At 46.8% G+C, this 16044-nt stretch overlaps 1 protein-coding gene across 7 annotated transcripts in view; it reads right to left on the reverse strand.

Moving 5' to 3' along the window:
• LOC110494951 (msx2-interacting protein) overlaps positions 1 to 16044 on the reverse strand; it is a 31475-nt gene that overhangs the window by 8197 nt on the left and 7234 nt on the right. For 2 of the 7 annotated variants that reach the window (XM_036948169.1, XM_036948168.1), the window contains exons 3-13: positions 13510 to 13995; positions 13071 to 13234; positions 12636 to 12836; positions 12325 to 12476; positions 12093 to 12218; positions 10277 to 10390; positions 10036 to 10149; positions 9841 to 9941; positions 1672 to 9703; positions 1435 to 1518; positions 1049 to 1243 (exon numbers count right to left, since the gene is read on the reverse strand). In XM_036948169.1, coding sequence (XP_036804064.1) covers positions 1049 to 1243; positions 1435 to 1518; positions 1672 to 9703; positions 9841 to 9941; positions 10036 to 10149; positions 10277 to 10390; positions 12093 to 12218; positions 12325 to 12476; positions 12636 to 12836; positions 13071 to 13234; positions 13510 to 13995 — 9769 coding nt within the window. Of the gene's footprint in view, positions 1 to 1048; positions 1244 to 1434; positions 1519 to 1644; positions 9704 to 9840; positions 9942 to 10035; positions 10150 to 10276; positions 10391 to 12092; positions 12219 to 12324; positions 12477 to 12635; positions 12837 to 13070; positions 13235 to 13509; positions 13996 to 14956; positions 15258 to 16044 lie in introns of those variants that run through there. The other 5 variants (XM_036948165.1, XM_036948164.1, XM_036948170.1 and 2 more) reach the window with 4 other exon arrangements.

Below are 16044 nucleotides of genomic sequence, written 5' to 3' on the forward strand. Positions count from 1 at the left end.
AGTGTAATGTTTGGATTCAGTCGTGTCAGGTGAGCTGTTGTGTCCTCACCTTTGGTCTAATAATTTTCCCAAAATCTCCAAAAACTTTACTTTCATGGTTATGCTTTTCATATTTCTTTTTTTAAGAAACATTTCAAATTGGCCATTCCTATGAGTGTAAAGGGTCGAGATTGCCCATGGCACAATTCAAGGACGACAATAAAGACAGACAATATAAATATTAGTTTAGAAGTTGAATTTGTCAAAGTAACATTTACTGCGACTTTTGACAGTAGTCTACATGTAGGCCTATATTATTGGCTGTTTGGTTTGCGAGGGGTTTTCCGACGGCACTATTGATTCTGCCTACACGTTAAATAAAGCAGAAATGTACCAGGTTTGTTTGAACTTCCTATTAGATTAGTCTATCTTGCAATTGTTTGTTCGCTCTCTCGTTTTTACTATACTGTGTTTTTATTTAAGCTATTCGTAAACAACTTTCTGAGCTGGCCTATAGATTCAGTCGATGGTTGATCGCGAAAGAGTGGGTCATGCCTAGGCCAACTAGTCACATTGAAATTGAACAGGGATTAAGGAGGGAAAAAAAGGGTCAATTAAGATTTTAAAACAATACGCCAGACAACGGAGTGTCCTCTGCAAAAGGCCCATGATAATCCGAAATAGGGAGAAGGGGGGGGGGGGGGACGGGGGACGGACAGACCCTATCTGACATGTTGTGCTGCTTTGGTGCTCTAACGCTCTTTCCACAATCTACATTGTTCTCTTGCATTATGTTAATTGTCCAACTACTTAGGCTATGGCAATTAGGGAATAGGCCATTTGGCACGTCGCCCTGCTGTGTGCTCACCGCACTGCACTGCGCTGTAGTGCGCTGCCAGATTCCTGCAGGGCAGCCAAGTTCACTTGCGCTGAACCATCGTTTGTGACATCTCGACGTCATGGCCGTCAAACACCGTCGACAGACGATGCAATCGTAACAAAATTGCCCACCCTAAAATGAACTCTCATCCCAATGTAAACAATTCAAGGACAGGGACCAGAAACTTACTGTCATTCTTCTAGCCACACCATCCAGTTGTGACGCCTCGAGTCTCATTCTCTGGACGATCCGAAGCAGCGATCCTCCCTCTGGTAGGGGCAGTGACCGTAGGGCCAATCCTTTGTTGCCACAGACAAAATGCAACTGGACAGCAGCCTGGTCATTTTTCAGTGCCAGCAGCCCTTGCCACACTATCGGGTACTTCTGCTCAAACAGAGAAAATATATTTTTTCTGTGATATAAAAACTGAATATAATTGTGAATAATGTTCCTTTACTACACTATATCCTGTCCGCTCTTGTCCTGCCCTGTTCAGTTGTCTCTGTCCAGATTTACCTTCTACTCCTCTCTAATGCACTCTTTATTCCCCATTTCCATATGTCCAAGTGACTCACCGTGAGCAGCTGCACCATGTTCACAGGTTGCTGTCCAACTTGTTTCACCTTGACATCAGCTTGTGACTGGCTGGGATCTGCACCCTGAGGACCAGAACAAAGCGATTTTAGTATAAAGAAGTTGGTTTTCAAACGTCATTTAAGACACGACCACATGATCATTATTAAATTGTGGAGATATAAAATTACATTGAATAGGGTTTAACTCACTAAGGCAGAAGTGATGTTGAGAGGTACCTGGTTGATCCCAAAAGGAGAGGTCTCAGTGATCTGTGAATGGATGGCCCGGGTGTTGGTGTAAATTCCTGGATACTCCGAGAAAGAAGCTCCCGTCCCCGATGGCAGCAGCTGCACCCTTTGGGGGGACGCCATGGCGGCCATACTTGGCCGAAACCCCATCATCCCATCCTTCGGAGGAGAGTGTGGCCTCTTGACCTCCTGTGGCTTTGTGACATCCTTCTCGGACACACCTTTAGCCAGCAGATGTGCCCTCGGGGACATCGACGAGGTGATGTTGGTCGATGTTGAGGAGGGTGGGACAGTCTCTTGGATGTGTCCCTGGTGTGGCTCTGGGGCCGAGCGCTCTCCCTGAGGGTGGTGCATGAGCACACGTAAGTCCCTGGGCGACATGTACGGGTCCAGCTGCAGCCCGCTAAGTAGAGCCCCACGGGGATCCGGCTGCATAGTCTCTGCTTTCAGCTGTGTGGCAGATTGTCTCCCTGTGGCCTGATGGAAGCGCCTGGCATCGTCTTGCTCACCCTCATGGCCCCTCACATTCCCAGGATTAACCTTGAGGACTATGTCTCTGCCTACCGCCTGGGGCGAGGTGGGGCGTTGCTGGAGAGGACCAGACCAGGGAGAGACAAGAGGGTCTCCATGCATCCCGAAACTCATGACAGATAGGGGTGGCGTGTTCACCCTGACCTCTCCTTGGACAAGGTGCCCCATGGGGATTGCTTGGGAGGCACGATGGGGTGACATCCTTCCAATGCCACCGTGAGCACTGTGAGGTTGCATGATGACAGACTGCTCAGGGTGGTGAACACTGGTGACATATTGCTGCATGGCGGGCAAGCTAGAGGGCAGCATCCCAGGGAGACCTTTGGGAGAGGAGGAGCCGATGGGAGAGGACACTTTAGTGAACGGAGAATGTGGATGGCCTAACTTGCGAGGAGAACGGGGCTCCTGTTTGACCCCACTGAGATGTGAGGGAGTTCTGTCAGTGGCCGAACCGGGAACAAAGCCTACATGGTTGCCAGCCGGAGAGGGCAGGCTCATTGCAGGACTTATGGCAGAGGTCCAAGATGGTTTACACCCATCAGCGTTCATAGCGTCAGCCCCATCCACTTTCTTTGGATGCTTCAATAACATTGTGAACTCTGAATGATGGTAACCCATCCCTTGTGGATTACCAACTGTCTGCTGAAGCCTCTTCACGACTCCTCCTTGAGGCCCTGATGGGTAGGGAGATTCTAACTTTTCCATACCAGTGTTTTCTTGTTTAATGGAGGAAACCGTTTGTTGCGTCTTAAGGTGCCCATGGTCTGTCTGTATTGGAGGACACTTTGGAGTGTTTGACTGGGAGTGGGTATACATCTCCTGTTTTATCTGGGGCATGGACACTAGCTGCTGAGATTCCATGTCAACTACAGTAGCTGGTGGGATCTGGCTGATTTTGGCACTTATCCTCTGTGGTCCCTCCTTGATCTGTCCTGAGTGACTCAACACCACCACTCCCTCTGAGGTATTCACCCTTAGACCTGGGCTGGAGCCAGTACCCAGACCAGAGCTCTCAACCAAGTACCTCCCAGCACTTCCACCCTCCTCGCCAACTGATGGTCCATGGTACGAACCACTGTCCCTGTCCTCCATGCTGGGCGGCCTGTATGTCTGCTTGGGAAGTGGCATGTCCACTATGGGATTTCTGTCAACTGACATATTAACCTTCTCCATGTCAGGTGGATTGCAAACACGACTGATAACAGAGGTGGCAGTGGAGGCAATAACAGAAATGACAGACTTTGACTCAGGGGATGGTAGTGAGGCTGGGGGCCGGACTACAGGCTGAGCTGGATGAGGCCTGTTGTCATTAAGAGAGGTCTTACTCGTCACAGCAACCATTGGGGTATTACTTTCAGGTAGGTGTGGAGGATCCCTAAGGGATAAGGTGCCCAAATTGCTAGGAACAGAACTACTGCATGGGACTGGGAGTGAAACATTTTTGTGCTTCATGAGAATCCTACGCAAGTCACTGTTGTTACGCTCAGTCTCCAAGGGCTCAGTGTCAGAGGGAATTGCTGGGTTCTCAAAGGAAGCTGCTGATGCTCTAGGAGAGGAAGGGACACCTGCGTCCTTGGACTGGTTGAGCCAATCTGGTGGGGAAACTGGTATCCTGCTTGGTTGTGTGGGCCTGATGTTTGGCCGGGTTGGGGGTGGAGAAAGTGAAGGTGAGATGCACTCAGGTGGTGGTGGTGGTTGTTGTTGAGGCTTTGGGAGAGTGGGACTTTTTGTTTGGGGGCAGACAGGTTTCAGATGTTGAGGTGGAGGTTGCTCTGTAAGGACTGGAGGTAACTTCGATTCTTTAGGCATGTCCGTAGCCTTAGGAGCCAAATGCTCAGTTTTAGGCTTCCAAGAGGTGGTTGTAATGACACCGGCAACTGGGGTTGAGGGAATAGTTTCTGGAACAGGCTGTGAATTGGAGGGTATGCTGTCTGATGTGATAACAGAAGTGTTCTCCGGTTCTGATGAAATTTCTTTTACAGCGTCCTTTTTGTTTGATTTTTGGCTCTTAGACCGTTTCGGTGTTTTAGCTCTGCCCTTAGCACCCTTCCTGGGTGTAGTTGGGAAAAAGGACTCCCCCTGAATAGGGGATATGTTACTAACAGGTTCAGCTCCCTTGGTCGGCTGGACGAAGGATGGAATCTCTAGGTCTGAATCCACAACAGCACTAATTACCGGCTCTTGAGGCAGAGGGACGGGTATATCCTCACCCATAATCGAATCAATGGCAGCAGCAAGTTCATACTCACTAGCAGGATTGGCAGATTTCTCTTCTTCAGTGTCAATTTTTAATTCTGCAGATGGTGGGGCAAGTGGAGTTGGTGACTCTGCTGGGAGGGTTGGGTCTGTCAGTTTAGCAATGTTCTCCACAGCTTGCTCAAGCTCCTGTTCCTGTTGTAGCAAAGTTTTAGGATCTATTGGTGGCTTAGTTTCTGGTGTGCTCTCATCTTTATCCTCGTTGCTAGAACTCACATCTTTTCCTGGGCTAGACTCTAATAATGGGTCATTAGTAGATTCGCCTGGTTTGGTCTTTTTAGAAGAATCATCCCCATTTTCAGGTTCTTCATCCCCCATTTGAAGCAAATCTTTCACCTCAGTGACATTTAGTCTGATCTTCAGGTTCTTGAGGACAGGAGATTTTGGAGTCCGTGTCAAGCGTGGAGCTTTTCCTCTCCCACTCTTCTCCATTTTCTCCAATACAGGCTGTTCTTCCACAACTGGTGGTTCAGACTCTTTCTCGCCAAATTTAGTTACACTGGCTTTCTCGTCAACAGGGTCCTTTTTCTGCCTGTCTTTATCTCGTGATTTCTCTGTTCCTAGTTGTTGCTTAACATTCTCCTCTTTCTTTGTCACACCTGGTGCTACAGTATCTTCCTTACATGAGACAGTGCAATTCTGCATGGCCAAACTGTCTTCTGTAAAATCCATCTGCTGAGAAACATCTTCAGGCGGTTCAGTTTTGTCCCCCTTCCTACTTGATCCAGTCGCTATGGGCATGGGTAATTGACTTGCCAAAGCTTTATGACCATGAGGAGAATGTCTGCCTTTTGACACTTTTGAAATTCTTTCACTACTCTCTGATTCATTGGAGTCTGTATCCTTGGTCTCCATTTTCGATCTATCCCCTTTAGCTGTTAACATGTCCTCTCCTTGTCGCCGATTCTTAGGGGGACGTCCCCGCCTTGAAGTAATAGGTGCAAGGGAATCCTGCTCTAACGGTTGCTGAGGGGCTGCTTCCTTGTCTTTGTCTCCACCTCGTTTCCGTGCAGTGCGGGGTGACTCAGTTACATCCTTTCCAGCCCCCTTAGTGGCATCTTCCTCAACTGGGGTGGCATACACAGATTTCACATTTCTACGCCTTGCTCTTCCAACAGATATACTCTGCTCTGTGCCATGTTCAGGGTCTGCTCCATGTATGGGAGACTTGCCTGTGGATTTGGAATCTGAGTTTCCCTTTGAAGACTCTGCTCTTGGGGATGATGCACGTTTTGTGCGTTCACTCTTGCGGGTAAGCGGTTTCTCTGAACTAGTTGTTGAAACCAAAGGAGTCAGTGGGACTTGAGTAGGAGACTTACTCTTTTTGTTCTTGGACTTTTGAGGTGGTGAAATTGACTCATCACTGGTTTCATTATCAACAAGCACCTGGGTCTGATTGAGTTCAAGTTTCTTTTCCACCTCTGTATGAGTGTCTGTATTGTCAGTGTTGGTATCATATTTTGAAACCTCCATCTCCTCAACAGGGTTAGGTGGTGTGGAACTTAAAAATACAGGTGGTAATTCAGGTGCCGCCAGCTCAGGCTCTGGTACAAAACTACTCACTGATGTTTCATGAAGGCAATCACTGCTGGAAGACTGCTCGGGGTTCAATATTTGAATATCCTGAGCTATATCTTCAGATTTCTCTCCACTAGGGGTTCTTTTAACTTTTCTCACAGAACGGATGTGCTCAGGGGCTACTAAATTAACAGAAGCAGGGGTCAACATCTCACACGGAGGTATTTGCAGGAGGGGAGGGAGCTGTTCATTTTCTCTGTTTTCTTTTGTCAAAGGTTCGGGTGCAGCTGGCTCTGGACCCTTTGGCTCTGGAGTAAACTGGTCATGTGTTTCCACTATTGGAGACATCTCTTTGGGTGGAAGAGGTGGAAACATTTCCTTGGGTGGAAGGGGTGGAGACATTTCCTTGGGTGGAAGGGGTGGAGAAGTATGCTTGGGTGGACACATTTCCTTGGGTGGAAGGGGTGGAGACATTTCCTTGGGTGGAAGGGGTGGAGACGTGTGCTTGGGTGGAGACATTTCCTTGGGTGGAAGGGGTGGAGACGTGTGCTTGGGTGGAGACATTTCCTTGGGTGGAAGGGGTGGAGACGTGTGCTTGGGTGGAGACATTTCCTTGGGTGGAAGGGGTGGAGACGTATGCTTGGGTGGAGACATTTCCTTGGGTGGAAGGGGTGGAGACGTGTGCTTGGGTGGAGTCATTTCCTTGGGTGGAAGGGGTGGAGCCATTTCCTTGGGTGGAAGGGGTGGAGCCATTTCCTTGGGTGGAAGGGGTGGAGACATTACCTTGGGTGGAAGGGGTGGAGACATTACCTTGGGTGGAAGGGGTGGAGACATTACCTTGGGTGGAAGGGGTGGAGACATTTCCTTGGGTGGAGACATCCCCTTGGGTGGAAGGGGTGGAGACATTTGCTTAGGTGGAGACATCTCCTTGGGCATAAGTGGGGGCTGGGAAATCATGTGGTTCTCAGCAGGGCTAGTAGGTTTAGTCTCTGGATCCATGACCGGTTCTGAGGTTTTAGGAAACTGCAGAGGTTGCTGTTCTGCCTCCAGTGACTTCTCCAACCTATTACTATCTACAGAATCTGCTCTTTTTACTTCATGTAACTGTTGGTCTTTCTGCTGTTGCAGCCGCGTGAACTCTAAAAAGCGGCTATGGAAGAGGACAACTGGTTCTGTGTCAGGCTGCCCATCTGCCAGGCCTAGCTGACCAGTTTGTTGAGCCGGACTTTGCTCAGGGTCCTCATGCTTTCGCTCTAGGTGCTGAAGACGTCTTGAGTCCTGCTCAAAGATTGAGCTGTGTAGGAAACGGGAGGCAAACAGTTCCCTGCGTTCATGTTCCTCTGGCTTGGGCTTGGGGTCTTCCTTCCTGTCATCTAGTTTGTCTTCAGACCCACCACTGCGAATCTTCTTCTTCTTCATGTACCAAGAGGGTGTAGGCCGTGGTGCTGACTCAACCTTTTCAGTATCTTTCCTGCTGCGCAAACCAGCAAAGTGTGAATCATAATCCAAGAAAGACCAGTTGTCCTCCCTAGAGGAGGACAGAGACTTTGCTCGCTCTAGCAGGGCCTTGGTATCTGGTGTGATGGTCTGGTCAAGTGCAAAGGAGTAGAACTTCATCCTCTCCAAAGTGGCAAGCTTGGGGTCTGAAAATCTGTCCACTCGTTGCCCGTCAGAGAAAGGCATAGAAGTGGAGGGCATAGGAGATTGTGGTTTGTGCTCTCTATCCTCTTCGGAATCGGATCGTACTTCCCCAGGCTCCAAATCTTGCAAAATTCCATACTCCAAACGCTTGCGATTGTGTGTATTTTTTCCAATGCCTCTGGAGAAGTTTAAGTCAGGTAAAAAATCTTGCTTGACTCTGCTCTCCCACTGTTTTTCCCGCTCTTCTTCACTAAGTTGTAAAGGAGTGCTTGGCTTGGACATTTGCGTTGTATGTGTCCTTTTGACTGCCAGCTCCAGGTCTGGGTGGCTTTTATCCTCCGTTTTAACCTCCCTGAGATGTGAAGATTCAGCAAAGTCCTGCTCAGCATGATGAGAGAAGTGTTGCAAGCCTGGAGATGCAGTGTTGTGCCACTCAGGATCTTCACTCTTTTGCCGGAAGCTCCTGTAGACACGGTCCCCCCTCTTGGCACTGATATCTGCATCAAATTGCTCTAGTTTCTTGAGTTTATGAGATGGGAAATGATCTGTGACATCTTGAGGTGGCTTGCCCACTTCATGTACCAGACTGCGGTGTTCCAGGTCCTCCGTTTCTAAGCCTTGTGGACTCCCAGCTTTTTCTTGTTTGTCTGGCTCTTGAAGCTGTTGGTGGAGCCTCCTTTGCTCCATCTGTTTGCGGTAACTTTGGGAGAGATCAATATCCAGAGGCTCTTCCTTGACACCCTTGTCATTGTCTTGTGCACCATATTTGAAAGGACTCTGTGGATCTTGATTTCTTGCATTGTCTTGGTCCATGTTCCCATCATGGGAGAACCTTCTGGACATACTGTGGCGTTTTGAGTCCATAGGGTCCATGCTCCCCTCGGGCAGCTCTTCTTGTCCTCTCATTGCAGGATCCTGACCCTCTTTATGACTGCCAAGAAACACCAGTCTCTCTGATTTGGATCTTGAATCCCTCCGCTGAGAGTCTTTTTGCTGAGACTTTCTGTCACCATCAATCTCTTTTGTAAAGGCAGTGCTAGCTCCAAAGTCTTGGGGTTGACTCCCATCCTCATCTTCCAGCCTTCTCCTCTTCTGTCGAATGGTTCTCCCACTGGCATCTCCAAAGCGCCTCTTCCTCGCAGCCAACCGATCAGAATCCACTGATGGATCTTTCCCATCATTTCCCGTGTCAGATTTTTGGTGTTTTCTGGATCGTGTTTTACCATCCTTGTCTGCGTTCTCACCTTTCCCCGACTCAAGCCTCTCACTTTTTACAGGCTCATGGCGAGAGGTTGACGTTGTCGGATCTGAAGGAGGGTCGTTGTCACCTTTATACCGCTGTCTGTCAAGGCTGTCCTGGTCTGACACCTTTCCCCTTCCAGAGCCTCCATCCAGGCTGGGTTCTAGCTCTGTCTCAGATGGTGGGATGCTGGGAGATTGCACCTTTGCTTTCCTTGACTTACTCTTCTCCCCTTTTTCTTTGTCACCTTTCTCCTTTCGTCTCCCCCGCTTGCTCTTCTCAGCCCCAGCAACACGCTCAGGTTCAACCAGGTGGATGTCTTTTTCCAACCTCTCACTCTTAGAGCTGGCTCCATGTTCCAAAGGAGGAGCCTTGTCAGTCTTGTCAAAGCGTGGTGGTGAGAGTGAGCTGCAACTACCACTTCGCTCAGAGGATTGACTGTAGACCCGTCGCTCTGGGTCTCTGGGAGCACGCTCAGATGGTGAAGGGGAGGCAGAAGGGGTGATCGGGCGCCGTGGATGAGAGGGGCTCCACATGCCATGGTCTGCCTCAAAGCGCTCCCGCTCCCTTTCTCGCTCCCTCTGGATGTATGTGTACTTCCGAATGTCCTGCTCAAAAGGATCTCGATAATCCCTGAACTCCCGGGGGTCTTCATGGTAGCGTGGGTCAAAGTGTTCTCCCTGGTAGTGCTCCAGTTCAGAATACCGCTCACGGCTGCGGGCAGGATAGTCTCGGCGAGGATCTTCGGGGTAAATGGTGCCAGGGGTGCGTGCATTCTCAAAGTAGGCTCTTTCTGCTGAGAACTCATGGTATGGAGGTCTTGGTCGTTCCTCTCTGTAAAGAAGGGGGTTGTGGAATAGGAGAGAGGAAACAATAAGAACATTGAAGTGAGATCAAAGTACACCCGAAAACAGTTATTCAAAGTAATCCCTCAAATGCATTCACCTCACATAACAAAATGTGAACTTTACCTTCTTTCAGTTGGAATTTCGTAGAAGTCTCTAATGTCTTGCCCAGAGGCCTGCATAGAGCGATAAAAAGCCATCTGACTCTCCTGGCTGGCAAAATCCACCTGCAGACAGAAAACAAATCAACAATTTGTCTCCTTTCACCTGGTTTACTGTGAAACTGTCAGTCACGAGTAAGTCACACTCGTTTAGTCATACCTTGATTTTGTTGCCGCCAATCTTCCAGCCTTTGGTCTCCCTGACAGCTGCCTGTGCAAAATCTGTGTTGTTATACAAGATGAGAGCCATCCCCTTCAACCTGTCAAACACCACCTATAGGAAGAAAAGGGAAAATCATGTTTAGAATAACATGTCTAATATAGTCTAATAGAATGTCAGGGACCTAAAAAATATTGGAGGGGGGAAAAAAAAGAAGAAAAAAAAAAAAAAGAGTATGGACCTTGACTACATGTCCATAGCGGCAGAAGTGACGTGTGAGATATTGCTCTGTGATGTTGGAAGCCAAACCGTCCAGCCAAACACATGTTGTGGGCATACTCTTCCCAAAACCCAGCTGCAAAGGAGACAGAACAAGACAAGGATGAAGAAACAGGGAAAATAATATTGCTACGGTTACTTCATTATCACCGAACTCAATTCCTTTTGTACTAACAGAGTGCATTTGGAAAGTACTCAGTCCCCTGGACTTTTTCCACATTTTAATGTTACAGCCTTACTCTAAAATGTATTAAATAGTCCCTCCCCCCTCATCATTATACACACACACACACAATACCCCACAATGACAAAGCAAAAAATATTTTTAGAAATGTTTGCTATTATGTTCAAAATTAAAAACCAAAATATCACATTTAAATAGGTATTCAGACCCTTTAATCAGTACTTTGTTGAAGCACCTCTAGCAGCGATTACAGCCTTGAATCTTCTTGGGTATGACGCTACAAGCTTGGCACACCTGTATTTGGGGAGTTTCTCCCATTCGTCTCTACAGATCCTCTCAAGCTCTATCAGGTTGGATGGGGAGCGCCACTGCACAGCTATTTTCAGGTCTCTTCAGAAATGTTAGATCGGGTTCAAGTCCGGGTTCTGGCTGGCCCACTCAAGGACATTCAGAAACTTGTCCAGAAGTCACTCCTGCGTTGTCTTTGCTGTGTGCTTAGAGTCGTTGTCCTGTTGGAAGGTGAAACTTTGCCCCAGTCAGAGCTCCTGAGCAGGTTCTCATCAAGGATCTCTCTGTTCCATCTGTCCCTCGATCATGACTAGTCTCCCAATCCCTGCTTCTGAAGAGCATCCCCACAGCAGGACGCTGCCACCACCACGCTTCACCATAGAGATGGTGCCAAGTTTCCTCCAGATGTGATGCTTAGCATTCAGGCCAAATAGTTCAATCTTGGTTTCATCAGACCAGAGAATCTTGTTTTTCATGTCCTTTATGTGCCCTTTGGCAAACACCAAGCAGGCTGTCATGTGCCTTTTACTGAAGAGTGGCTTCCATCTGGCCACACTAGCATAAAGGCCTGATTGGTGGAGTGCTGCAGAGATGGTTGTCCTTCTGAGGGTTCTCCCATCTCCACAGAGGAACTCAGGAGCTCTGTCAAAGTAACTATTGGGTTCTTGGTCACCTCCCTGACCAAGGCCCTTCTCCCCCGATTGCTCAGTTTGGCCGGGCAGCCAGCTCTAGGAAGAGTCTTGGTGGTTCCAAACTTCTTCCATTTAAAAATAATGGAGGCCAATGTGATCTTGGGGACCTTCAATGCTGCAGAAATGTTTTTGGTACCCTTCCCCAGATCTGTGCCTCGACACAATCCTATCTCAGAGCTCTACGTACAATTTCTTCGACCTCATGGCTTGGTTTTTGATCTGACATGCACTGTCAACTGTGGGACTTTATAGACAGGTGTGTGCCTTTCAAAATCATGTCCAATCAACTGAATTTACCACACCCCCTCAAGTTGTTGAAACATCAAGGATGATCAATGGAAACCGGATGCACCTGAGCTCAATTTTCTAGTCTCATAGCAAAGGGTCTGAGTACTTATGGTATTTCTGTTTTTTTTTTATACATTTTTTTATAAATGAGCATGTGTCAATATGGGGTAGTGTGTAGATTGATAAGGATTTTTGGTTTTATTGAAGACATTTTAGGATAACGCTGTAATGTAAGTAACAAAATGTGGAAAAGGGGAAGGGGTCTGAATACCTTCCAAATGCACTGTACATAAGAGTTTAGGGCAATATAGATTTAAGAATAATACCTTGAGCCGGTTGCTCCCCAAATACTCTCCATCCATCTTCTTTATAGCTTTGCAGACACTGACAATATCAGAATACTGCACAAAGGCGTATTGAGGAACACCATTAACCTTTTTAATGTCAATATCCTGTGGGAGGGATGACAAAATGGATTAAAAAAAATATATCTATTTTTTTTTTTTTAGAGGTGACATTTCACTTGCTTAACCTTTCAGTGGCCAGTAACACACATACCACAATCTCTCCAAAGCGCTGAAAGATATCAAGTAGTTGTTGGTAACTGGTGGTCTTCTCCAAGTTGCCGATAAACAGGGTCCTAGTCGCCTTGGGGTGAAATTCATCAATCCGTCCATCCAAAGGCCTGAATTCATTCTCACTCTCTGTTTCTGAGGGAAAGACTTCTATTACAATCACCAAACAAGACAAGTACACTCAACAGTAGGTGAATGACAATACACATCATTAGTATTTAAGGCCCAAGCTCAAATAATTATTGTTGAAATGTATTACCACATCTGTAATTCAATCTAAAACATTTGCCATACCAGGGCCGTTCCAGGCAGAAACCTCGATCATCATGCCGAAGAAAAGCTTTCCTTTGGAGACGTTGAGGGCTTTCTCTTGGTCTTCCTGCTGTCTGAAGAACACCAGACCATATCGGTCCTCCAAGGCCCCGTGGATCTGCACGGATGTCACTTTCCCATGTTTCTTGAACTCATGGAACAGTCCATCTTTTAAACTTGTGTCTGGAGAGGGAAACAGACAGTTAATTGACAGGTCACGCAGCTGCATTGTTAAGGACAAAATTAAATGTTATTTAAAAGGTTGATAATCCAAGTGAGAATTTCTTTGATAAGCTAGCTCTACAGCTCACTGTAGCAGAGGAGGTACGCTATTTATTAGTTACCCCCTTCATAATGTCATGATGCACAGCAAAGTGCAGCCAGAATGCATGTTTGTGTGTATACTGCTATACTCGCCTGTGGAGCGCACTGGTAGGTTCTGCACCCGGATGCCAAAGCTTCTGCGTGGTTCGTCACCTTCCATAACCATAGAGCACGGCTGAGAGGGGGGTGCATGTGTAGCAGAGGACTGAACAGAGCGTGCATGAGACCCATCACTTGAGCTGCTGTTTGAATCGCTGCTGCCAAGCGGACAAATGTGAGATAAGAGGGAAATGTTCAGAGGGTCTTCTGCTAACATTACTAAATAGAGGGTATGTCTGTATGCATCTCAGATCAGTGAAATTCTCTCCATAATCCTACAGTCAAGCAATGTATTTTAAACTCTTTTACAACTGGGTAAATTGAAAGTTTCCATCTCTTGCACACATGTCTACAACACGGGCTAATTGACTGAATTGTGCTCCATCCATGACAAACAAACAAACATCGGCACCATCACAAAAGCACATCCTACCTGCCACTGCCGGTACTGCTGGTGCTGCTGACAGAATCAGAGCTAGAGGACCTACTACGAGACCTAGAGCGTGGACCTCTACCTGGGGAGAGGGGGGCTCTTTTGGGGGAATGGGGGGCTTTGGGCGTTTGCCCCGTGGTCCTTTGCGGGGAGGGGTGTCGAGATTGTGAAGAATGAGATGACCGACTGCGGCGATGGTAAGTTCTGTCAACACGACGCCCTCGGTCATCTCGATAGGGGTCACGCCGCGCAGCACTAGACAAGGTGAAGGGATCTCCTCGGATCCTGGACTCAAAATGAGGCTCCGGGGTTTCAAAGCTCCCACCCATAGCGCCGGCGCTTCCTGGCCCAGGGCTAACTCCAGCTGCAAACATGGTGCGATCGCGGTAATAGTCTGCGTTGTAGTGACGCTGTCTATCAAAAGTGCCACCGCGCTCATGGTGTCCATAGGGGCTGTGATCATATGCACGCTCCCGGCTCTCTGAGCTGTTGGAAGACACATGCAAAGGATGGATAGAGAGGGAAGAGAGAGAGAAAGAGGGGGAGAGAGTCTGTTATTGTGACTCCAAAAAGACTTATAGAAAAACTTGCAGATAACTATTGGACAGTTCCAATATACAATGACGTTTCAAATAGGCAAGTGCACTGTTAAAACGTCAACTTAAATACACAAACAAAACCGGAATGCTGCGGAGCGCTGGTTCTATAGAAGACAGTGGTTTGTAATTCCATTAGGAACAATAGAATACATTTGGTCAATTCAAACGATGGTAGGTAGGTAGGTAGTACATTTTATTTCGTCCTTCTCTAGTATTTATGCTGACAGACAATAGCTTGTATACGTTAATAAAATGGGGGCAGATCTATTCTGATAGTGGCATAGAGCAAGGTTAGGTAACCCAAGGACATGGAACCAAATATAAGGGCCAAGCCAAAACTAAAGAATGCATCTACACACATTGTGAGAATTTATTTTATTTTGGCTAAACGTAACACTACCACAACCATAATGATAGGCTGGAAAGCTACTTAACTCTACCGTTGACTATAATCATCTGGAATCTGTGTCACATCACATTTGGCAAATCCTATTCCCTCAGATCAAATACCACTTCTGAATCAAGTAAGAACAGGGGGGTCTCGTAGGTGAGGGAAATGCTGGCGGACCTGCTGGAGCTGAACTAGCCTATATTAAGACAGCTAGTAACTAGGAGGAGCAAGAGCATAGAAGGGAGAGAGAAGGACAGGAGAGGGAGGGGCAAAAATAAGAGCGAGAGAGCAAGGAAGACAAGCCATTGGCACAGATGGTGTCTGCAGAAGCCCCCTGGCCCAAGCAGCTGTGTCTTTTTCACTAAAAGCTCTAACAATTAGTGCAGGAGACGAGGAAAGAGACAAGGGTGCAAATCTGGGTTAGGAAAAGAGATGCAGAGGGCAGGACAATACCAACCTTTTCCAAAAGCGGTAACCGAACCTATAATCCCAAATACAATCTAGGAGGACAGAATGGTGTGAGCAGGATGTTTTTGTTTTTTTTAGAAAAAAAAGAGCAAAAATGTTTATTTTGTCATCATGCGTACAGTCTTCGACGTTCGAGAAGAACAGCAGGTTAGGTAGGTATCTGAGGTATAATCCGTAATTTCTTAATCTCTTTGTTTGATGGAAAAAAGAAGAAAACAAAATAACCAAAGCAATGGATTTCTTAAGACAAATATTGATGCAGTAGTAAAGGTATGATTTGAAGAAAAAAAAAAAAAAAGAAAAAAAAAATGAGTCACACACACAGTGCATTCCAAAATTAACACTAGAGATGGGCCAGACTGAAAATATGTCCAATTTGCTTATGGTAACCTAGTATAAAGAAGCAAAAAAAGCAGGAATTGTCTGCATACTACTGTCCAAAAGAGAGACTGGTATTATTCCTCTTCAAAACTAGGAAACCAGTTTGCATACACTCCCGTAAAAAAAAAAAACAGTATCTTCTCTCACCAAAATGTATGGAATAATCCTAGTCCACTGCAACATAATGAATTCCTTAAAATAGGCCTTTTCCATACCCCAAAGGCAAAATAGACCGTCTACTCCCATCACTTTGTGTAGACGACATCCGCTTCAGTCTTCATTCGATTTTCGCTGAAAATGCTGATGTTTCTATTCTTTGTTCGTAACCCAAACCAAATACTGATGCTGAGAGGATATACAGCTAAATCCACACTGGAGCGGAATAATCCAGCAATGGAAATGCAGTTACACATGTGTACATCCTATACCCAACATCCTTACATCCAATACAGGGGTTACATCCATTCTTCCACGAGGCAGGTACATCCAAAATGCATGTCTTCAGTTGTCTTCGTGGCCATCGCTCTCCCCAAAAATATTTCCATGGAATTTCTTGATGAGTGTTCTGTTACTCCTCAGTTTCTCTTTAGTTCCTTTTGATATAATCACCTTACTAAATTACAATAATACCCTGTAAAATATTGTTTCCTTGTCTGAAAATGATCAATCAGCGGTGAATGATGTACTGATGGGACT

Source organism: Oncorhynchus mykiss, chromosome 17 (assembly GCF_013265735.2).
Source record: "Oncorhynchus mykiss isolate Arlee chromosome 17, USDA_OmykA_1.1, whole genome shotgun sequence".
In the NCBI taxonomy this organism is placed as follows: domain Eukaryota; kingdom Metazoa; phylum Chordata; class Actinopteri; order Salmoniformes; family Salmonidae; genus Oncorhynchus; species Oncorhynchus mykiss.